Source organism: Uranotaenia lowii, chromosome 2 (genome assembly GCF_029784155.1).
Source record: "Uranotaenia lowii strain MFRU-FL chromosome 2, ASM2978415v1, whole genome shotgun sequence".
NCBI lineage: Eukaryota > Metazoa > Arthropoda > Insecta > Diptera > Culicidae > Uranotaenia > Uranotaenia lowii.
This window is the reverse complement of record NC_073692.1, coordinates 46049887-46073186: the sequence shown is the minus strand read 5'-3', so window position 1 is coordinate 46073186 and position 23300 is coordinate 46049887. Positions and strand designations below refer to the sequence as shown.

General features: G+C 37.6%; 1 protein-coding gene across 1 annotated transcript in view; it reads left to right on the top strand.

Moving 5' to 3' along the window:
- Nucleotides 1-23300, top strand: part of LOC129747894 (RING finger and SPRY domain-containing protein 1-like) — a 47424-nt gene that overhangs the window by 3488 nt on the left and 20636 nt on the right. The window contains exon 2 of the mRNA XM_055742278.1: nucleotides 20028-20208. Coding sequence (XP_055598253.1) covers nucleotides 20028-20208 — 181 coding nt within the window. The remainder of the gene's footprint in view (nucleotides 1-20027; nucleotides 20209-23300) is intronic.

Sequence of the window (23300 nt, the reverse complement as noted above, 5' to 3'; positions counted from 1 at the left end):
TGGCTCGTTTTTTGGCTCGATGCACGGTTGTAGACGATACACCCAGCTTATTTGCGGCATCTCGGAGAGAGAGAGGTTAGGGTTTCGCTTGAAACTACCGGCAACCCTCTTTGTCGTCTCAGCGGCTTCCAGTTTTCCAGATTTCCCCCCGATCCAGACTTCCTGGCTGCCGACAAACGTTCCCCAAACACTTTAATTACATTTGTAACGGTTGATTTGGCAACTTTTAGCGATTTTGCCAGCTTTGCGTGCGAGCAGCTCGGATTTTCGCGATGTGCGAGCAAAATTTTGATACGCTGCTCTTCTTCCTTGGACGGCATTTTGACAACTGAAGAGTGAATTCCAAAATCAAAATAGGATCAACATTCAACACACACACCTTCAAAATGAGGGGTGTTCAAGTTTTTTAAATGCAAAATTGAAAGAAATACGTCAAGTTGATATTGACCAAATTTTGACCGAATCACCCTCAAACTCGGATAATATAAGCGAGGGAAACGATACACATTCATCAATCAAAAACGCTCACTGAAGAAGATAGTAAGTTGCTATCAAAATATCGGTATCTGAACTTTTCATTTACCGTGGTTGAATTAAAAGGAATCTTTCGATTGCTTTGATTCAGGTGCATGGACCCTTGGACCACTTCCTAAGCTACTGGCTGTACAAACAATGTCTATGAGCTAACAGAATACATAAAAATGAATCGACAAAACTTGCGCCAGTCCAGGGGGTTCGACTGCAGAAGGTTTGGCGTTTGTGCCCAGTGGTTTTAAATGTTTTAACTTTAAACACCCTGTGTCACACGTTGTCGATACGTTAAGTAAGTATTTCATAAATGAATTGTAAAGTTAATTCTGAATTCTGAACTTGTATACACTTCTTAAGAAAAACGCCTATTACGCTTTTACGCTTTTCTCACGGTCTTGGTCAAAAGCGATGTTTGTAAGAAGAAGTTGTTCGAAAGAGAAATTATAAGAGTAATAAAATATTAAAGTTGAAATGAAATCCCATTGCCATGCATTTTAGAACAATTAATTTTGAAACCATTCGATAGAAATGACTTATATGAAAATAATATTTCAAATCTTAGAAGTATGTCTAAAGTAAGCTTTGTTGGACGTGAAAAACTATTAAAAAATTCAAACCTTTGTTTATTATCCAAGCTATTCAATGATAAAGAAAATTTCCTCGTTGTTTACTTCCCTTAAGCCGGTCAACAATAGATCAAAACTTTCTGCGCTAAACGTGACAAATTGTTTATTTTAGAAGTTACTTGTTGTTTACCGTACGCGACTTGGAATCAACCCTACTCCCTCTCACTTTGTGTATTTCAACACGGCTTTGTTTAAACAAGAAACCTTCCATTATACAAACTGCAAGATTTTATCGGTACGTTTATAGAAGAAAAAAACTAAAATACTGAAAATCTCCTCCAGGTGTTGTTAGTAGAATTAAAGCACAAAACGTTTCATATGTGGAAAAATAAAATTGAACCGGTATCAGATACATATCTCATTCGGTCGAATAGGCCGAAGATCTATCCTAAAAATTCATACCATAACAGAGTGGCAAATTTTTTCAAGTAAGTTTGGATAGTTTATAATATGTTGTAAAAGCTTAACAATCACTCAAAAACTTAAAGTTTCTGTAAAACATCTTAGGTGTACCCGGTAATCTTTCGCTGTAGATCCGATAAATCATGAAAAAGACACAACCAGTTTTTAATAATCATTCTTTTAACTCCGATAAATTTGGTTTTTTAAACTTGAATCATGTAGGTACTTCCTAGTAAAAATCAAAAAAAAAATCTACACAGAAACTTAACGGTTGGTGCTAATCGATAATTTAGCAAACAACCGGTCCTGCTTGTGTGCTAATCAATTGGTGGCGTTCGTCATCTTGTGACGCAAATTGTTCCACAACAAAGTGTTGGTCAACCTCGTCTGAGATGTGGCTGAATCTGATTCAACCTTGTTTTGGACCTCTCGATAAATATTCTGTAGCAAGAATAGTCCTAACCTTAACCAGCACAGTGGCTCCGAACCTGAACTTGAGTTGAGTCCTTCCCTTCTTCCTGACTCGCGATTAGCACTATATTTATGTAAATATTTTTCCCCCACCGCTCTTCAACAATTCACAGGAGGGTCATAAAGATAAGTTTCCTAAGTGCTTGGTCCTGTAATAGAGAGGTTATTTGCTTCATGATTCCCACATAAACATAAAAATAAACACAAGCAGAAACCTTACTGTGGATAGCTTTTGACTATTCCTGTTACCTACTTTATCCTCTAAGTATTCTACTAAGAAACTATACTATTAAGTCACAACACTCTGGCTGATGTGGTATGCCTACTACTAGAGTAAACTGAAAAGGAAATCCATCGAAGGTCATCATTTTTTCCTAATCTCTTCCTTTTTTTCTGAGCTATTGAACTTCACTGCCAGCCAGGTCGATGGATAGGCAGAGGGCAAAAAAAAAGCCAACAATATACGAAAATCACGCTCGCCAAGTTCTCCGTAGATGGTTGCGGCGAATAATCGATTTGGCCTCTCTCCGTTGACTGACTTGTGACAACCGAACGAACGACGAGAAAACCGGCTCAACAACGGTTCTGTAACGCTACCGACATTGGGGTTTAGTGTAAGCAAATTGCCCTGGAGCAGGAGGAGAAGCGAACATCACGCTGCAAAGGGTGGTAATAATGGAAATCTTCCGCCTTACATACTTGTCGAACGGAAAAAGGAATAGGTACCTACTCAAACCATCGACCGCCATGTGGCGGCAAGTAGCAGTTGGTGGAGAGAGAATGACAGAACACGTTCTAGTTACTTTTTTTTATTCAGTCCTGAATCAACGAACTGTCGCAGCTATTAACTAGTGATGTGGAAGTTGTGTTTCTATGTGTATTTTGCGAAAATGTCTTAGAGGAGGAGTTCGTGAACAGCTGAACAGCTCAGCTTTTTTGAAAAGCTAAACCCAATAAGTGATAGCTCTCGATTTTAACTCAAAAACAGCATTAAGTCTTTTTTGTAATCTACCCAAAAAATCCCTAAATATTTTTTTTTTCAATGGAGAGGTCTTCCGATAACATCGTAGTATTTCTTTTGCTATATACGGGTGTGACAGATATTTTCTACTCGAAACAGTTAAGAGAAGAAACCCCAAAAATCACTTTGATTAAATAAAACAGAACGAAAACAGAAAATACATGTCATGAAACACTTTCTGCAGATACAAAACATTATTCAAAAAACCAATATTACAGTTCTACTCTGTTGTGGTATGAGCCTACTTGGTTGAATGATTCAACTGAATCAAAGCAATCGAAAGATTCCTTTTAATTCAACCACGGTAAATGAAAAGTTCATATACCAGTATTTCGATAGCAACTTACTACCTTCTTCAGTGAATCGAAAACGTTAGGGATGAGAGAGGCACCCATACAATTGTTTTGCATAAACCAGGAACTTATCTAACAAATGGAACCAAATACGACATGGGAAATCATTTGAGTAAGAGAAATGGCTCTATAATTATTTGAAACACCATTATTCTTCTTCCAGGGATTACACAGGACGTGGCGAAGGGCTCAAATCAAATTTTGTTGGTACACAGCAAAAATTATTTCCAGTAAAATTACGCAAATGTCCTGTAACAAAAAGGAGCAGGACATTTACCGTCATTTTACAGGTCGGAAAACAAATTACGTGACATTTAATTTTTAGTGTACAACTTTTTTACAGGACATTTGCTGTAATTAATGATTTTCGTTAACTTTTAAAGAAAACAATTTTAAATTACAGGTTTGGTTAATTACAGGTTGATTTATTTTAAAGGTTGCAGGTTTGACACGAGAAGGTATTCAAAAACGAAATTTGTTTCTATAAATGTTACACACCCTTCTGCCTTGTAGTTTTTGATTACCAAAAATGGGATCCTTACTTCATTCGAGCAAGTTTAGTTCGGAAGGAGAAAGGAGGGTTTCCATACAAGTTTTTGGAACAAATCGAGTACTTATTAAGCAATCATACAATATAAGAGTGCTTGTTTGCGTATAAATAGTCTTTAATCTCAAAAACTTATCAGACCAATGGAGCGAAACGTGACGTTATTTAGATACTTAAAATGTGTCCCTAGTAGTTCGTGAGTCCTTCCCGCATTGGAAGATGGAAAGGGGTGAGGAATCCATGCCAGTAAAAAAAACATTTTGGCATAATAAAAGAATCAATGTGAAGTTTATGAAAATTGCAAATCTTTGAAAACTAATTCAGAGATCAAGTTTCAGAAAATTTGATAAAATCATCTTTGTAGTGCAATTCGAAACTCCGATTCCAGCTCTTATTTTCAGTTGCTTCTGAATTATGTTGAATTTTCATTCAAAATGATGCCAAAAAGTAATTTTTTTTGAATAATTTCCTAAAATTTCATTTATTTCTGGAAGGTGTAGCAAAGCACACCGGGTCAGCTTATAAAAAATATGAATTCCGAAATAAATTTTATCTGTCCTTCATTCTAAGAGCTGAATTCTTACTTACATCACTAAATACTGTGCATACGGATTAAACCGAAATCGCGCATTCGTCTTCAGCGTGCAGGAAGTCAGTCGTCCGTCAGTCAGTCGGCGATCAAGAGAGCGAGTCAATCAGTGTGTGTGTTCCCCTGGTAGTTCATGATCCGGCGCGCGGTTCAACAGTTTTGCGTCTGAGATGCTGAGCTCCGGACAGGTCTGCACATTTGGCGACCGTTGCAGGTAATTTCTCGCAATCTTAGTTAAACGAGAAATTATATAGAAAAATAGAATCGAAAAAGGAAGACGCACGGTTCACGTTGAGGAAATTATGATCAAAGTTGCTTAAAAATCAAACACTTTATTAATTACCCATTACGCAAAAATCGAAGTAAAATGAGTAATTCAAATACTCTTTAAGCATGAAGTAGTTGGAGTAAAAATTTAGTGCTGTACGTGATAAATAACAGGATTTTTTTTGGAGTATGAGCGGCTTATAAAATAATGACGAAATTAGAATAAACATGAAATATAAAACAAGTCGTAAGGACAGCTTGATCACGTTCACGTTCATTTCAAGCGAGTTGAAAGGACAGCCTGAACGTTTTAGAAACAATAATGCGAGTAGGGAGGACAGCAGCGCTGATGTGGTCTAGTGGATAGGCTGGCGCCAGTCTGGTAACCCAGGCATACTGGGTTCGATTCTCGGTATCGGCAAGAAAAACTTTTGGGTTCGAATTCCATAAGTTTCCGACAGGTGAGATCCTTGGGGAGTAAGTAGAGGCCAGTCTCGAACCCACCCTTGTCCTTCCTCCAACTGGTACCAGGAGGGGTTGGTTTGTTATCTTGAACTGCATTCTGTCCATATCCAGCCGGAATGGATATAATGAAGTGCATTATGGTCTAACGAACGTCTCATGATCGCTTTGTATTCTATGCTGCCTACTCTAAACTTTAATATTTCCTTCTCCAAACTATCTCTTATTTTCATTTCCAGCGTCAGCTCCCCGAACTATTTAAACGCCACAAAAAAAAAATAATGCGTATAGGGAGGACAGCATAAAATTTGAAGGCAAGTTGAGAGGACAGCCTGAGCTATTGATGAAAACACAAGCAAGTTGAGAGGACAGCCTGAGTAATTAATGAAAAAACAAGCGAGTTGAGAAGACAGCGTGGAATTGAAAGGCGAGTTGAGAGAGCAGCATGAGTAATTGATAAAAAAAAACAAGCGAATTGAGAGGACAGCTTGGAATCAAATGGCGAGTTGAGAGGACAGCCTTAGTAATCGATGAAAAAAACAAGCGAGAAGAGAGGACAGCTTGAAATCGAGAAGCGAATTGGGAGGACAGCATGAGTTATTGATAAGAATTCAAGCGAGTAGAGAAGACAGCTTGGAATCAAAGACGAGTTGAGAGGACAGTTTGAGTTATTAGTGAGAAAACAAGCGAGTCGAGAGGACAGCTTGGAATCAAATGGCGAGTTGAGAGGACAGCCTGAGTAATCGATGAAAAAACAAGCGAGTAGAGATGACAGCTTGAAATCGAGAGGCGAATTGGGAGGACAGCATGAGTTATTGATAAGAATTCAAGCGAGTAGAGAGGACAGCCTGAGTTATTGATGAGAAAACAAGCGAGTCGAGAGGACAGCTTAAAATCAAAAAATTAATTCAGAGGAGACAGTCTGAGTTGTTCAGAGGATCGCCTAAGTTATTTACCAAATTGGAAATTAAGCGGATTTAAAGAACAGCTTGAGAAAAGAATAATCTTTGAATCATTGCGAGAGGAAAGTTTGAATGAATTGTTCATAATTCATGTGAGTCAAAAAGACAACTGGAGAAAACCCTGAAAAACCTGTAATTTCAAATCAAAACCGGGAAAATTTTTGATGAATCACTTTTCTCATATATAACCTATTAAATTCTTAAATTCATCTTAGATTCATCCAAAAACCTTCTTTTTACCCTCCAGCCAGAGGCCTGGAATGCGACGATTCTTCGCTCAATACTGTTTTTTTTTCCATTCCCACAATTATTCAAGTCTCAAATTCAACAATGTTTCTGCGGCTTAGCTCCATGAATAAACTATTCCTTATCAGTTTTGGAAGCATCAGAATGGAACGAAAAGAAACCAAGGCTGTTGAATTTTTCTACCATCCGCCGCTCTGCTGCATTCCATCATCCCGAAGGAATTCCTCGGGCCGTTGGAGGGATTAAGGTTTAATAAAGTTTGCGTGACAAATGCCTGGATTGTGAGAAAGAACCCCTTCCCCGCCCGGGAAAAGGGGCAGCAGCTAGGGTGAAGACGGCAGGCGAGAGAGATTGTTTTTGCCCATATTTGAGATTCAGCGAAATAGGATTCCGCGGAAGGCTTGGCTTCAAAGTTTACATTTGAATTTCTACGCCGCTAATGGCCGGGGCCGTTTGTTGTGAGAACGCTGTATTCCGAAAGTGTAAACAACCAGTGTTATTGCCTCGGAATGTGCAACGTTGGGAGTCGTTCGTTCCAGCCGCGAATGCTTGGGCTTCGAATTTCGTCAACGGAGTTGAAAACAACAAATAATTTTACTCGGAGAGGATTGTTGGTTTGTAAAACTTAATGAAATTAGAAAAAATTCCGCATACAAAAGTGCTCGAATTTGTTCCATATTTTATGCATAACTTAAAACGAGATTCATCACCATAAAATCTCGACATTTTGAGAGCTCATAACCGTGTAACGGCAACCATCGCCAGTTGCTCGATTGCTACCAAAATGTTCAGAATGAATGTCGGACCACACAGAATCAGCATAACAGAACCCGAGAATGGCAAATCACATTATCGCACTCCATAGTTTAGCACCTCATTCGCACGAATGTTGCCAAGATTTTTATTTTTTGTTTTTGGGTCTCTGGCATTGATGATTCGCTTTCGTGACAAATTTTCATTTACGCTGTGTCGAATTTTACGTGACGAGGTACTTCAACGGAGACGAAAAAGTGTTCGAGTTGTTTCACGTCAATTTTGTTTCCTAAGTTTTTCTAATATGCATAAATTAAGACAGAGAGGGCAATCGATAGCAATTTTTCATTTTATCGTTCAAAAATGTGTGATTTCATCATTTTATCAAGTCATATTTTTCTTGAAGCGTAGAAAAATGTATAAAGTTATTTCTAAAACTACAGAAAATTTAAGTAAGAATTTTTTTTAAACGATTCCAAACTTGAAGTATGAAATTTTTGCTTTTAATAAAAACGATATATCTTGTCAATTTGACTTCGAAGAATGTTTCAAATTTTATACATTTTACATCAAGCTAATACTCTATTTGTTACAGTCAAAAAGCGATTGCACTATTATGGGGGCAGATGCAAAACAAACAGAACGGCGACAGTTCTTATCGCTTATTCGCTTATTATTCACGCCCCATTTTCCAGTGTTCTTGCATCAGGTTAAGCGCTTTCGTCAAACAAAAAGGGCGGTCATCCGAAATGAAACGCCTGACATACGACGGCTTAGTCACTCGAGGTTTCTCGAAAGAAAGAAGGAAGAAAACGACTGACACCCGACGATGAATTATTAAGCAAAAGTTAAGCTCAAAATCAATTAGTTCTCGGCTCGAGTATTGAAGAGGGCTGGCAGTGTGTCTGACAGAATATGACAAATTTTACCTTTCCATTTTTTTTCGCGGCTGTGAAGCTCCGAACAGGTGGTAAAAAAAATATACATAATTTGTTACGAAACCGTGAGAGTTATGAGTCAGCAGCTCCGGTAATTAATTGGATTAACTGAAGTGCAGCCAAGGAAGGAAAAAAAACAGAAGAAGATTCCCCAGAACCGTGCCGTTGTACTATGTAGTTAGTACTCAAGAATTCCACTTGTTGCTTTCTAGTGCTTTTTCCTTTTCCCCTATTTTGTATCATAATGGCAGGAGTGTTTCTGCACACCTTCGCTACTGGCAACAACCTTGGGGTTCCGACTAAAAAATCAGAAGAATGAAACAGACGATGGAAGACGAAACGCGGAATGGAAGGAAACCTGTCATGAAAATTTCAAACAAGTTTCGATTTTACGTCGACCTGGTTTTTCTTAGATTGCAGAAGAGGCCGGCCTGTTCTTTATAGCGCCGCCTGATCTCAATTCTCTTCAATGATTTGCAGCATAAAGTAGTCGACCAGCCAGAGTGAAGCATTTACCTACTCACACCACCACTCGGGCAGCTGATCCAGAATCGCGCTTTGATTTTGATTCTTGAATAAATTAGGTCTAGGTTACGGGTTTTCTTCCGTCAAGTGGACAGACGTGGTTGGCCTGTAAGTTACTGTTATCTGTGGAACAAGGCAATTTTTTAACACTACGTTTAAACGTTGTTTGGGTTCGATCCGTTGAATGTTTTTAATTTTTTTTTCTTCAAGTAATTTATAGCTCAAATCATCAATTGAAAATTGATTGAATTTTTGATTCCACAGAATGATTATATACCTTCATGATGGTATTGGTAGTGCTCCTTGAAAGCAGTGCAGTGTACAGCAGGGGTGAGCAACCTTTTGAACCAACGGGCCAATTTAATTTTGAAATTTTGTCGGCGGGCCGCACTTAAAATATTTTTTTTTATAATTAATTAGTAAAGCTTTTACGTTATATTTTAGAAATACAAATTTTTGGCCCAATCAAATCTGAAAAAAGAAAGATAAAACGAATTCACGTGTTAAAAAACAGAAATTCAACACGACTTTTTAAATACCCCGTATTAAAAAGGTACATCACTGAATCTTTGCCATTTTAAAATTCTCTCAAGGTTTTAATAGTACTTCTTGGCGAACATTCGTTCTTACAACATTTTTGTTGAAACCGATAGTACTTCCATTTTAAAATTTTTTGGAGCTTACCACAGTGTGAAAAATATATATTCAAAAAAATTACCGTCTTCTTAGCGTTGGAAGTTGAATCGCTAATTCATTTTCTGTGATTTTTTCCACAATTAAAACTTGTCCGCAAAGCCTATAGATATTTTCTCTACAACCGGTAAATAACCCCGTTTTTAAATTGAAGTTCTGTATCGGATCATTGCATTGATATGTTGAGAAAAAATGTCGAAGTCAAAGAAAAATGTTCAATATCACATAGTTTTAAGTAACTATCTTCAAAACTAAATTCTTGATCCTGGAATTTTTATCCATGTTTTTATAAATTTTAATCTTATTAAGATCACGGTGTGCCAAAATACGTTATTAAAAATAAAAAATGACCACCAAAACGGCACTCGACATTCTAAAGATATAGTATTCAGGCATCTATCCTGAAAGTTTGGAAATGTTTCATCGGGCTTTTTTGAAATTAGAGCGATTTTCAATTTTAAGTCAATTTGCATTAGATTTTCAATGGGGTTTTTCGACCTTATATTCTATGACCATGGATTTTTCTGACTACACATATTTTATGACAATCACCCAGTTCAATGACTTTATAGAAAATTTCATGCCCAAGAACTTTGTGGAAGACCGGAAAAAGATTTGAGTTGATTCTGAAAAGTTATTGGAAATTTTCTAAAACTTTGTTAGACTGATTGAAATTTTTCCATGTTTCTTAAGTTTTTTTTTCAATTCCGCTTCACTAAAAAGCAAATATCTTTCCAAGCTTAGTTTGAATCGTTTGGGGTCTTTGATAAGGTTGTTTGGGATAGAATTTTCAGCACAAATGTGTATGTAATAGTAAATCTATGGGTAATAGTCATCATACAAGCTCACAGCTCTTTGAAACCAACTGCTCCTGTATCTGCCCGGAATGTGTTCAAAATGAATGTTGACAACAACTTAAGCGTGAGGAAAACCTTTAGTATTACACGAAACTTCCGTAAAATGGGTATAAATTTTGAGCCTAATCATAAAGAAAAGTTAGGCTCATATAACCGGCAATTAAAGGATTTCTTCGAAATCAAGAAGTTGGGTGATATGGGAGGAAACGAAAGCGTCAAAGATGCACCTGTAGTATACCGCGTTAATGAAAAAGAAATTATTCAAAAGATTCGAGACTCGCGAAATATGACTGATGAAGAACTAACTTTTTAAATTTGGACTGGACGGTGGAGGTGGTTCTTTTAAAGTTACTTTGTCGGTGATTTCACTGGGACAGCAGTCCAAAGCTGAACGTTTCAAGGATGGCGGTGTTCGAAAATATTTAAGAAATAGTTATGAAAATTAGGCTTATAGTATAATAACGCCAAATTATTTAATCAACTATTAGGCCTTCGATTCTTGCTCTTACCCCGAAACTGGAAGAAAAATATGAGTATATTGCTCCAATTTGGAACACGCTACAGTTGCAAGACATCGATGGATATGTTGCAGGAGATTTAAAAGTCAGTTGCAGCAACAAATCCAGAGCTAGCAGAATTGTAGACTGCAGAGGCAGGAGTGAGGCATCTCCAATAAACGTTTGGTTGCACAGGGAAAGCTTGCCATAATCTAATGGATTCCTCAGTTGTGCTTGGAGGTAATTTTGATGTGCAAGAACACTTAAAGGTTAGTAAAATAGATAAATAAAAAAACACTTAAAACTGTAAAAATACCGATATTGCAGGCACTGAAGCTGTTCCAGGAGATTTACAAGGCATGCTTTAAGGAAAACTCAGATTCCGAGTACACATCACTCATTGATGAGTTTTCTACAGTGTGGGAGAATCTTAAACTGCAAACTCTTACAAATTCCACATTCTACGATTAAATGTAAAAGATTTTTGCGAATACACCGGAAAATCGCTAGGTGTATTCGGTTCGGAGAGCAAGCCTCGGAGAGTGTTCATCATGATTTTTCAGAAACGTAGAAACGATATCAAACCCCCGATACATCGAAGTTGTACTATGAGCATCTCTTAAATGCTGTAGTGGACTATAAAAGTGGTCATCTGTGTTGATTTTTAACTTTAAATAAAAAATATCGTTTATTTTTATTGTAGAATCCAAGAAGGTAATCAAAAATGACTATTTTAAAGCCAATATTACACTATTTACCTTCTTCGACTGAGCACAATTTAAAACACGAAAAAATGGTTGAAAACTCAAAAACGATTTCAACTACGCCTGGAAAGATATTCGCTTTTTAGTGAAGCAGAATTAAAAAAGAATTTAAAAAACATGGAAAAATTTGAATCAGTCTAATAAAGTTTTAGAAAATTACCAATAACTTTTCAGGATCAACTCACATCTTTTTCCGGTCTTCCACAAAGTTGTCGGGCATTAAATTTTCTATACAGTCATTGAACTGGGTGATTGTCATAAAATATGTGTAGTCAGAAAAATCCATGGTCATAGAAAATAAGGTCGAAAAATCCCATTGGAAATCTAATGCAAATTGACTTAAAATTGAAAATCGCTCTAATTCAAAAAAGCCCGATGAAACATTTCCAAATTTTCAGGATAGATGCCTGAATACTATATCTTTCGAATGTCGAGTTCTGTTTTGGTGGTCATTTTTTATTTTTAATAACGTATTTTGGCACACCGTGAAGATATCATTGGGATAGGATTTTTAAAGCTATATTATTACTTTGAAAATGTGGATTGAATTAATTATAATCAAATAACTGAATTTATCGATGTTTGTTATACATTTTCTTTTTCTATTACGGTCCCCCTCCTTACTAACCAGTGAAACAAATACCCTCGGCTCATTTAAGCTTTATAAAAGTAAAAGGCCTTTTATAAAATAGTTGTAAATTAAAAAAAAATCTTTCAAATTACTGAAAAAAAAGCATCACAGATAATCGCAAAGACCTTTTGGATCGAATCACATAATTTCAGATATCTTTTGTTTTCATCAAGAACTAATAAATTTCGTCGATAACTTTGATGCCGGCTGATTCATGTTGATAAAAAATTTAAAATCGTTCACCCAGGCTTTATTATTAAACTTTCATAATTTTCGTCAAAATTTAGAAATAAAAAATATTTCACCAAGTTTTGGTTATTTTTTTTGTCAGTACACTGGATTCTTTTTTTAAACGATCTTATTTTACACGGTTTTATTTTAAACGACTTTTTTTAAACGATTTTCTCGAAATAAGACGATTTTTGAACATGTCAAAAACAGGTTCTACACATTCCCGCTTTTTATCCGAACCATTCTTGGGTGGTAAATGGATTCGGACGTTGCTTCCCGACGGAAACATTTGCCGGAATGGCCACTAACTCTGCGGAAGTTCCGGAACAACCGTGGCTTAAAACCCAAAACAAAGCAATCCAAAACAAATCTTTGAGTTTCCCGGTTTCACTCAAATCACTTCAGAATGGTCTACCTGGTTGGAAATGATCAATTTACAATCCAAGTTGGCCACTTTACTCAAAATGAGCGATGAATTTTGCCCGGTTGTTTTGAACTTTTTTTACACGATTTCTTTTTTTGCACGAACACAACAATCGTTTAAAAAAAGAATCCAGTGTATTTGAATGATAACAGAACAAGCCTTTTAGAAGAATTGAATAAAATAATTTTAAAAAAATCGGCTGAGCACATTTTTTATCATACTATTTTAGCTTGAAACGAAAATAATGACTTCTGTAACGGACTTCGCAATTACCTACTTTGATCATGGCTGTTCCTCCGATTCACTCTGATGGATTTTGCTTTTCAAAGTGGTAAATAATTAGGAAAAATGTAAGCTGAATAAAATAAACTCCAATATTACGTTATGCCAATAAACAATATTGCATTTATGCATTGAACAGAAAATAATAAATGCTTGAAATGTTAGAAAAAAGTTAACAATCTGAATGACTGTGAGGCCAATGCAGATACGTGCATATTTGATCAAGTCATATAAATTTTCCCAACAATCCATTGTAGAAAAAAGTTAAGGCATAAAAATTAGAAAAAAGCTTCGCGGGCCGCATAAAAGGGTCTCGCGGGCCGCGGATTGCTCACCCCTGGTGTACAGCTTATTATTAATCATTGTTGGGAAGGTAAGGACATAACGAGCACTCGGGACGCGGGGCATAGAAAGCACTTCTCTTTTCTACAAAAGTACGCATTTTCTTAAATAAATTTTCATGAGGAATAGTTTCGAACTTCCTATAATATTAATTTTTCACCAAAAAAGGAATTTTCTTATCATCTTAACAGAAATATTTAAACAAAAACATCTAGGTAGGTTCTCAAGTGACGAAAATATTTTAATTTTCAAGCACCAGGAAATAAGGGTGGCCAGCGAACCGGGAAAACCAGGAAAAAACCGGGAATTGAAAATGGGACCGGGAAAACCGGGAAAAAAACCTGGTATTTCAAATCAAAACCGGGAAAATTATTTATGAATCGTCGTTGTACATTGCAGTGAAGGTAAAAAAAAGTTTTTAAATTAAATAAAAATTTTACAACTGTGAAGTTTTAAAATGTTAAGTCTTGGTAGTTAACTTTCATAGAGTTCATTAATAAAAGATTCCGTACCGTTATGCACTTTCTTTACGAATTGGAAAAAATGGACCCTTAAAAAATTAAATGAAAGGAATTTATAAAAACCCCATATGCTGGACTTTTTAGTTCTGATAGTAATTCATTTGTTGAAATCAGACAGTTTTCGATTGAATCCACATCTCGAAAACTAAGATTTAGCTAAGTTTAACATCCATCTGATATCTGGAATTATTGCACTTACTTAATGATCCCGCGCCGATCCTCCGGTGCATAGGGCCGTGGTAAAAGACCTCCACTGTTGACGATCCGGAGCCAGCGTCTTCACCTGGTCTCAGTCAAGATTCTCGTCGACAGTTCGGATTTCAGCGGCTAGGCTTCGCCGCCACGAGTTTCTGGGTCTGCCTCTTCTTCGATGACCTTCTGGATTCCAATCTAGCGCCTCTCTGCAAATCTCGTTTTCATCTTTTCGCAGCGTGTTCCCAATCCATCTCCACTTACGTTCCCGAATCTCAATTTCTAGCGCCCTTTGATGACACCGGCGATGTAGTTCCTCATTCGAGATCCAGTTGCCAGGACACCAAGCGCGGATTATGTTCCGCAGGCAGCGGTTTACAAATACTTGCAGTTTTCGCGTCGTCACCGCATATGTGCACCAAGTTTCGCACCCGTACAGCAATACGGATTTGACGTTTGAGTTGAAGATTCGGATTTTTGTTCGTAGAGAGATCTGACGTGACCGCCAGATGTTTCGGAGACTCGCAAACGCAAATCGGGCCTTTCTGATCCGGGTTTCGATGTCTTTCCTGGTACCACCATCAGGCGTTATCTGGCTACCAAGATACTGGAAGCACTCCACTTTCTCAACTTGTTGCCCAGCTACCATGAAACTGAGGGGATTTCCTGGGTTGATCTCCATCGACTTGGTCTTTCCGACATTGACTTTGAGACCTGCTGCCTTGGAACTTTCGGTGAGGTCGTCGAGTTTGCTCTGCATGTCCGGTTGTGTTTGGGCGAGCAAAACAATATCGTCAGCCAGGTCAAGGTCGTTCAGTTGCTCCATTGTTAAAGGATTCCACGGCAATCCTCGGTTCGGTGCACAGTCGATCGATCCAGTCAGAATCTCATCCATTACGATGAGGAAAAGTAGCGGTGATAAGATACATCCTTGTCTCACTCCAGCAGTTACCGGGATTGGTTCGGACAAGACACCATCGTGCAAGACCTTGCACGAAAATGTCTCGTATTGTGCTTCGATGAGATGGACTAGTTTCTCTGGAACCCCTCGTCGCCTTAGAGCCGCCCAGATGTTTTCATGGTTAAGTCGGTCGAATGCTTTTTCGAAATCAACGAACACCAGCAGAAGAGAGTCCTGGAATTCGTTGATTTGTTCCAGTATGATTCGTAGCGTTGTGATGTGGTCCACACATGATCGTCCGGATCGGAATCCAGCTTGTTGCCGTCGGAGTGTAGCGTCGATTTTCTCCTGGATCCTGTTCAGGATCACTTTGCAGAGGACTTTGAGGGTTATACAGATCAACGTTATGCCTCGCCAGTTACCGCACTCTGTCAGGTCTCCTTTCTTCGGGACCTTTACGAGGATACCCTGCATCCAGTCGGCCGGGAATGTTGCAGTATCCCAGATGTCAGCGAAAAGACGGTGCAACATTTGTGCTGATAGGGCAGGGTCGGCTTTCCGTATTTCAGCAGGGATGCCAGGTGCTTTGTTGGATTTCATGTTTTTGATTGCCGCTTCTATTTCAGCCAGCGAGGGCGCTTCCGAGTTGACGCCATTAATGCGACTTACTGTTGGCGCTTCGAGCTGCGGGTTTTGTTGGCCATCGCTATTCGTGACTCGGAAGAGTTGTTCGAAGTGCTCAGTCCATCGTTTGAGCTGATCCGTTCGATCGGTCAATAACTGACCTGCTCAGTCTTTTAGCGGCATTCTTGCATTAGTCCTTGCACCACTGAGGCGGCGAGAAATGTCATAAAGTAATCGGATATCTCCATTGGCGGCGGCTCTTTCTCCTTCTTCGGCTAGGGAGTTTGTCCAGGCTCTCTTGTCTCGTCTACAAGCTCGTTTAACTGCCTTTTCCAGCTCCGCATATCGTAAGCGGGCGGCTGCTTTGGCTGACCCGGTACATGCCTGCTCAATTCCGACTTTCGCCTTTCTCCGATCATCGACCATCCTCCAAGTTTCATCCGACATCCATTCACTCCTTCTTCCACAAACTTTACCGAGAGTACCATGGCTCGTCGTGATAAAGGCATTCTTGATTCCACACCACTGTTCTTCGACTGTTTCGTCTGTCGGCAGCTCCGAGGTAATTATTGTACGTTAATTCAAAATTGATGATGTTCGAATATGCGAAACTTGAAAAAATTAGCAGAAATCTAACAAACACATTTAAATTGGGAGAGTTCTTTTGAAGAGTCTGACAGAAAAATTCGAATTAATTTCGGTGGGATTTTAAAAGAACGTTAAAAGAGGTACCGTAAACTGGGGGAACTTTGATCACTTTTTTCATTCATTTTTGAATATTTTGGAAGGGGTTGCTTTTTCGTAGACAAAAAAGCTTTAAAACCCTTACTGATGTGAGGAGTGTCAAAAATGATCATTGATTTTAGTAAATTCAAACGACATTGGTTGTTATAATTAAATGTTTGTTACAAAACTAGATTTCACTAGTTTGATCACTAAGGTTTTTAAGTATCTCAACATCTTCAAACTTATTGTTTTGATGCCATTAAGCCTAGAAGGCTCAAAACATCGATAACATTATTTTTTGTTTGGACTCAATTGAATTTTTCAACGTTTTCTTCCAAAAACAAATATACTTTAAAGATGGACAACGTTGCTGCATACATTTAGGGGCAAAAATTATCAACATTTCTCAATATTTTTTGGTTTCAAAAACAAACAAAATTTTACTTTCATGCAAGTCCTCGTACTGTTCCCATGTTCTTTTTTTCTTCAAACTTAACCATTTGATAGTGTTTCTAGCCATTTTGTCTATACGGGCTTTTTCGTGAAAAATGACCGTTTTTTTCAATATCCAAAAATTATCATCAAATGACCATAAAAATTACACTTAAACTTAACCTTAATCAAGAAAAAAGATGAACTTCCAAATTAAACAACCCATTTGCTCCTAAATGATTAAATTTGATCAGGAGAGATGTTTGTTTATGAGCCTTCAAAAAACAGATATTATAAGACTTTAAAATTATATTTTAAGTAATATAAAAAATCTCCTAATAAAAACCCAAATTTAGCTTATTTGTAACTAAATTTACAGGCTTTCAAACGTAGTATCAACAGTTTACAGATATTTCAACTTTATACTTAGTTAATGATGATTATCTGCAAAAATGTCATGTCGATCAAAGTTACCCCGCTGATCAAAGTTCCCCCAGTTTACGGTTTATGAATTCAGTTATTCATTCTTACTCGGTCATTTATTTTTTTATTTTTTTTTTTTTTTTTTTTTGAAAGCTATTTATTACAAAGATCTTATGATTAAATGCTGTTTTAAAATAAATTGAACAATGAACTTTTTTTTTGACGCGACTTAACTTATTTTCAGCTGTTTACAATTGAGGTTACGGTAATCATAACCATAATTCAAGTTATCATTTGATTGATAAAATATTTGAAAATATCTTCACTACAAAATTTTGTAGTACATTTGTAGTACAAATTGTCAAAATATATCTAAAAATAAGTTCAAAAATCAATCATCAAATTTCTGACAAACGACATAACTTCGAAGTACTTATTTTATTTAGATTCGAAAATTTTTTCTTCTAATTTAGTTCAATTTTAAATTTTGAAAATCGGAAATTTTCCATGCTGAAATATGCCGGAAACAAAAAAAAAATAAGATGCCACCATTTAATTTGGGTAATTAGTAAACGCACAGAAGACAGAAGGTGTAAAAACTACCAAGTTTTTGTGTGATTCCTGTATATATTTTTCAATTAAACCAGTAGGATTTGAAAAGTCGAATAAAAACATGCATTTTTGAGATAGGACTGAAAATTCAGACTAAGAATATAGATGTATTTACCAGAAGTAAGGTAAATAGATTTAGGCATCTAGAAAATTAAATTTAAAGGTATTTAATGATAAACATGATTCAGTTCAATATAAGAACCGAAATAAAATTTCAGATTACTTAGTATGAATCAGGTAAATCAATATCTGTTTTAAGAGCAGAAGGAACAGAAGGAAAATATTAGAATACTCAATCCGAAAATAAAATAAGCGCCAGAAATTAAAATTAAAATTTAAAAATTGAATCCAAACTTGAATATGATTCAATATTTCAATTATTCAATACGAAATTCATCGCGCATAATTATGTTTAAAATTACAGAATTCATTAGCAAGATTTCTACAGTAAAATTCAGTATTTCAACTTGAAATTTTAAAAGTATTATACGCATGGCATCAAATCGAAACTATAATTTATCTCATGCAAATTTTAAAAATAATGCAATTTCCCTTATAATTGACGTAGGTGGTGTGAAAGACTGAAAAGAAGGTTACAATTTTCGGTTTATGTTAGGTCAACTAGAATTATTTTCTAACCGTATTACCATTACCATATTCTGAATAACTTTTAAGTTTCAAGATTAAACTGAAAAAAAATTAAGTCCACTCACACTTTTACGTTCAACTTGCATAAAAATATATTAAGTTTTGGTCTAAACACCTGATAAACAAATTTTTTGCGCATTTTGAAACAGGGAAAACCACAAAATCTCAATCGGGAAAACCGAGGAAAAACCGGGAATTCGAAAATGGAAACTCGCTGGCCACCCTGATTTTATTATCTTAGATTCATCTTGATCTATAATGTACGCACTGCAACATGGTATACACATTGTTCCTCAACTTTCACCATCATTATTTTTTTTGATTTTTCACTTAAATCAATTTTAAAACGCGTTTTTACTTTAATTTGTTGACTCGGGGTGAATAGAGCACAATTAATCGTGGCACGATGAGCATTTTCTGCCGTACAGCTTCACAAGTTTACATCTGACGATTTGGCCTATTGGTTAGATGTCGGAGAGGTAATCAGTAAGCTCGGGTTCGATTCCTGTTCAAGGAAATTTTTTAAATATGTTGCCCCAAACACATAGGACATAAGAAATCGAAATGTTATTTTGATTACAAATTACTCAAAAATGCATGAAACGAATCTTTTGTTACTTGAAAAACAAATTTTTTTTGTCGTTAACCTTTCTTTGCGGTTAGCTTTAGGGTCTATATGACCCGAACTGTACTTTCTCGAAGCGATATCTCAGGAACGGTTTAAGCTAGATACATGAAATTTTCTGACTTTTCCTAAAATGAGAAGCTCTACAATTTCTCTATTTAAAATTTTTGAATAGGGCTACCAGGGTTGTTTTGTATGTATGTATGTATGTATGTATGTATGTATGTATGTATGTATGTATGGTTCCCCCCATCGGTAGCAAGGTCCAGCCTATGTCTGTGTGTGTGTGTCTGTCTGTGAGACAAGAGATATGAGACACTCACTTCTAACGTCTCACGTCTCAAATCTCATCACTCACTTCTTACGTCTAACTTCTCAAGTCTCCTGTTTCATCTCACTTTTCACGTCTAACTTCCCACTTGTCCATTTTCTTCATGTATTCTACCAACAATGCTTTTAATCTGCAAGGTTCAACCATTCAAAACACTAACAGTGAAACATATTGACAGCTCTAAAGATGTTTCCAGAAAGCTTTTAAAGTCAGTGCAGGGCTTGTGATATAGCTCAGTTGGCAAGTCTGTTGCTTCCTGAGCCGATGTCCGCGAGTTCAAGCCCAAGAGTAAACATCGAACACAGTTGTACCGGATAAGTTTTTCAATAACGATCCGCCAACTGCAACGTTGATAAAGTCGCGAATGCCATAATGATGGTAAAACGACTATAATCGAAACAAAAAAAAAATTTTAAAGTCAGAATCACCCAAAATCATCGATGCGTTAAAAACTTAAAATTCAAAACAAACCACCGAAACATGAGTCATGGTGTTTTATCAAAATACAAAAAAAAAGCCACAATAAACCACTCATCACCGATCTCATATTTCCTCTACCCATCTTCTCCTTTTTGCAGTGAACCGGAGCCCCCGAACTCGATGATTCTGCTTCACGATATCACCGACAAACCATCCGGCTGGATCCAGCTGGTCAAATCGCTAATCCGGGTGGTGCCGCTAGAGCATCCGATGGGGCCGAGCGTAATTACCCTGCTACTCGACGACAGTCCGCTGCCGACCAAGGATTCCGTACTGGAGGTAAGTGCCGCGGTTTCAATTGAGAGAAATACCTATAACGATAACCTACACAACTGGTGGCAGAACGGTGAGATACTTATTTCCAATTAGCAATTCCAAACGGACGGAATCGTTGTCGTTAGACCTCCAACCTCCTCCCCGTTCTTTGACAGCGCCATCGACCGACCGATGACGATGCCCCGGTAAACGCCAGGCAATCTGTATAGTGATAATTTATGATCATTATCACTACGACGCACTCTTCCGTTTTTTTCCGTTTTTTTTATCAAATCTTCGACACAACCTTGATCTGATATGCGCATAAAGTTTCACCGGTTCAATTACCGCCTCACCTCAATTAGTGACAATACGGTCTAACGGTTTATCGGTGAGGTTTTAGAGACAGCTGTAAGCGATTTTGGTATGAAGGTTTTTTTTACCATAAACATTCCATAAGAAAACAAAATAATAAATCTTTTCAATAATCCATACGGATTTATCGAAAGTTATTGTTGTACGAATAGTATATTGGAATATAAATTATGGACTGATGATATGTCAGAAGAAATCTGAAGGCGTTGAAAAAGGGTGAAAAGCATCTTAAATATAAACTTAAACCACTAGTCAAAGCTGACCACTTTTTTACTCCTGTTTACTCCTTTCCATTAACGTCTAATTCATTGCAGTATTTAGTGATTTATATAACACAGCTGTAATTGCACAAAAAAAAAATTTAGAAAGTTCATCGTTCACAAAATCTTGGATCTTTTGAAGCCAAGAAGATTTTCAACCTTCAAACAGAAATTTTCAATCAATCATCAATCGAATAGATTTCCAAATTCAGTAGCACAGAGAGCTATACCCAAAAAAAGAGGTTGCAAAATTTCAATGCCGATCGGAGCCAACGGATGATATGATTACTTTTCCGTCACGGGCATAAATACTCAAGCTCTCGGGTTAAATGATGCAGGACCACTACGTACAAACAAACATTCAAGCGAAACGAAAAAAAACATTTTTTAGGTTTATTATCTCAGAAACAAGAAAACAAAAAAAAATACCGTCGATGAGAATCGAACTCACAACCTTCACTTTTCCCATCCTACAGCTTAACCAGTGTACCACTTTAGCCAGATGGAACGAGGATCAATTGTCATAGTCCTTGTGCAACGGCTCATCACCAAAAAAAACGCACAGCGTCTGGCGTTTGGCCGGGTGTTCGTCAGTATTTTCTTATAATGGGAAAGGGAAGTGGAAACGAGAAACTGTTTTTTGCTTTCCTACTGTCTGTTAACAGCCGGGCAGCTTAACCGGTGGTTTTTTGTCGGTGTTTTGAAACAAGATTTTTTTTTCTGTAGTTTTCCAAATGCTGCCTTACATACACACGAACAGCATTGACCGAGCCAATCAATTAATTTAATCATTGTTTCCATCTTCCTTTCTCTTGTGATGGGATAGAGAGGGACATGGAAACGTTCTTATTTCGTTTCCTTCAGTCATTTGCTATGCGGTTGCGCTCTTACAAATGCTAAAACCACCAACCCACCGAAAGTGTACTATGTATGCCGTGACCGGGATTCGATCTCACACCCCCTGGCTTAAAAGACTTGAAGGCTATCCTCTACTAGACTGAGTCGATTTAGGGTTATTTTTGAATTTCTCAAACCTAAAAAGCTTCGTCTTGGTATAAAACTCATCCATGATTTTTTGCAGAATTTTTAAGTAACGTTTACATGAGTAAATTTGAACTATCAGGTTGGTTTGGGAAAAAAGTATATTTTGTACTGAAAAATCAACATAATTTTTGTTTCTTCTGTGGAACCGAGCCAGCTGACAGTTTTTGTGCCAATTTATAAAAATCCTAAGGGAAATTTTCCGCTGAACACTTTGTTGAAGACCGCAACTTCGTATCTTATAAGGCAAAAAAGTTATTAGCTGTTTAACAGAGGTATGTGATCGGTACAAAATCGATCAGGAATTTAAATTGATTTCTGTTTGTAATGGTCCTTTTTATGTTCACTTAACACCGGCCACCTTGAAACTGCTGCCGCTCGCTTCAATAACACATATGCCCAACGGGTTGCTGCATGCTTCTTCGGCTGGATTCGAAGGCACGGCTGGTATGTTGCTCATCGAGGAAACTGCTTCGTCTGAGCGTCGGGACTAGTGATCGATAATGGGACCCTGGTGATCACTCGGCTGAGAACTCATTCGGTTGGACCAGAAGATACGGTTGACACATCGCACATCTTAGAATTTCGTCTCAACATCGGAACTGGTGCAGAATCTGTGAACAACAAGAGATCCGGTAGAACGAACAACGGAGTATAAGGTTATAGAAACGCTAATCACCTGTTAGCGCCCTTTAAGCGCGTTGAGCAACGTACGGCGTGCTCTACCTATATTTGAAGACTCTGCTGTTGATACCGATGTTGTTGGCCGTTCTCGATGGTGGCCCATGAGATGCTGTGACGATGTACGATAGTTGGTGATCTGGAATCGACAAAAGACCCGGTAGATGGAACGATAGGGGAAAAACTATAGGAACGCTAATCACCTATTAGCGCTCCGTTAGCACGTTGAGCAACATTCGGCGTGCTCTACCGGTCTTAGAAGATTCTGCTTCGGCTTGTGGCTTGGTCAATGGTGACGAATACTAGATGATCTGCGATCGACAAAGAACCGGTAGATCGAACGAGAAAATGTGACAGTTTGGAACGCTAATCACCTATTAGCGCTCGACATGCGCAGTGAGCCACATTCGGCGTGCTCTGCCGGTCTTTGTAGAAGGATCTCGATGATGGCGGGGTACAATAGAACGTCTAAGGAACTGTAAGCAACAAAGACCCGGTAGATCGAACGATATGGATGGAATAATAGGAACGCTAATCACTTGTTAGCGCTCCATTAGCGCGTTGAGCACATTCGGCGTGCTCTACTGGTCTTTGTAGCTTTTTCTTGTCGTCGGTGGTTTTGACAACCATCTCGCTGGGCTGTATCTGGTCCTAAAACCGGAACGACTCCATCTCGATCTGGATGAAGCTGTGCGAGGCGATCTAGTGGCCGCAAGGTGGCGGAACAGGGCCAGTATTTCAGCGACGACGGATCGTACC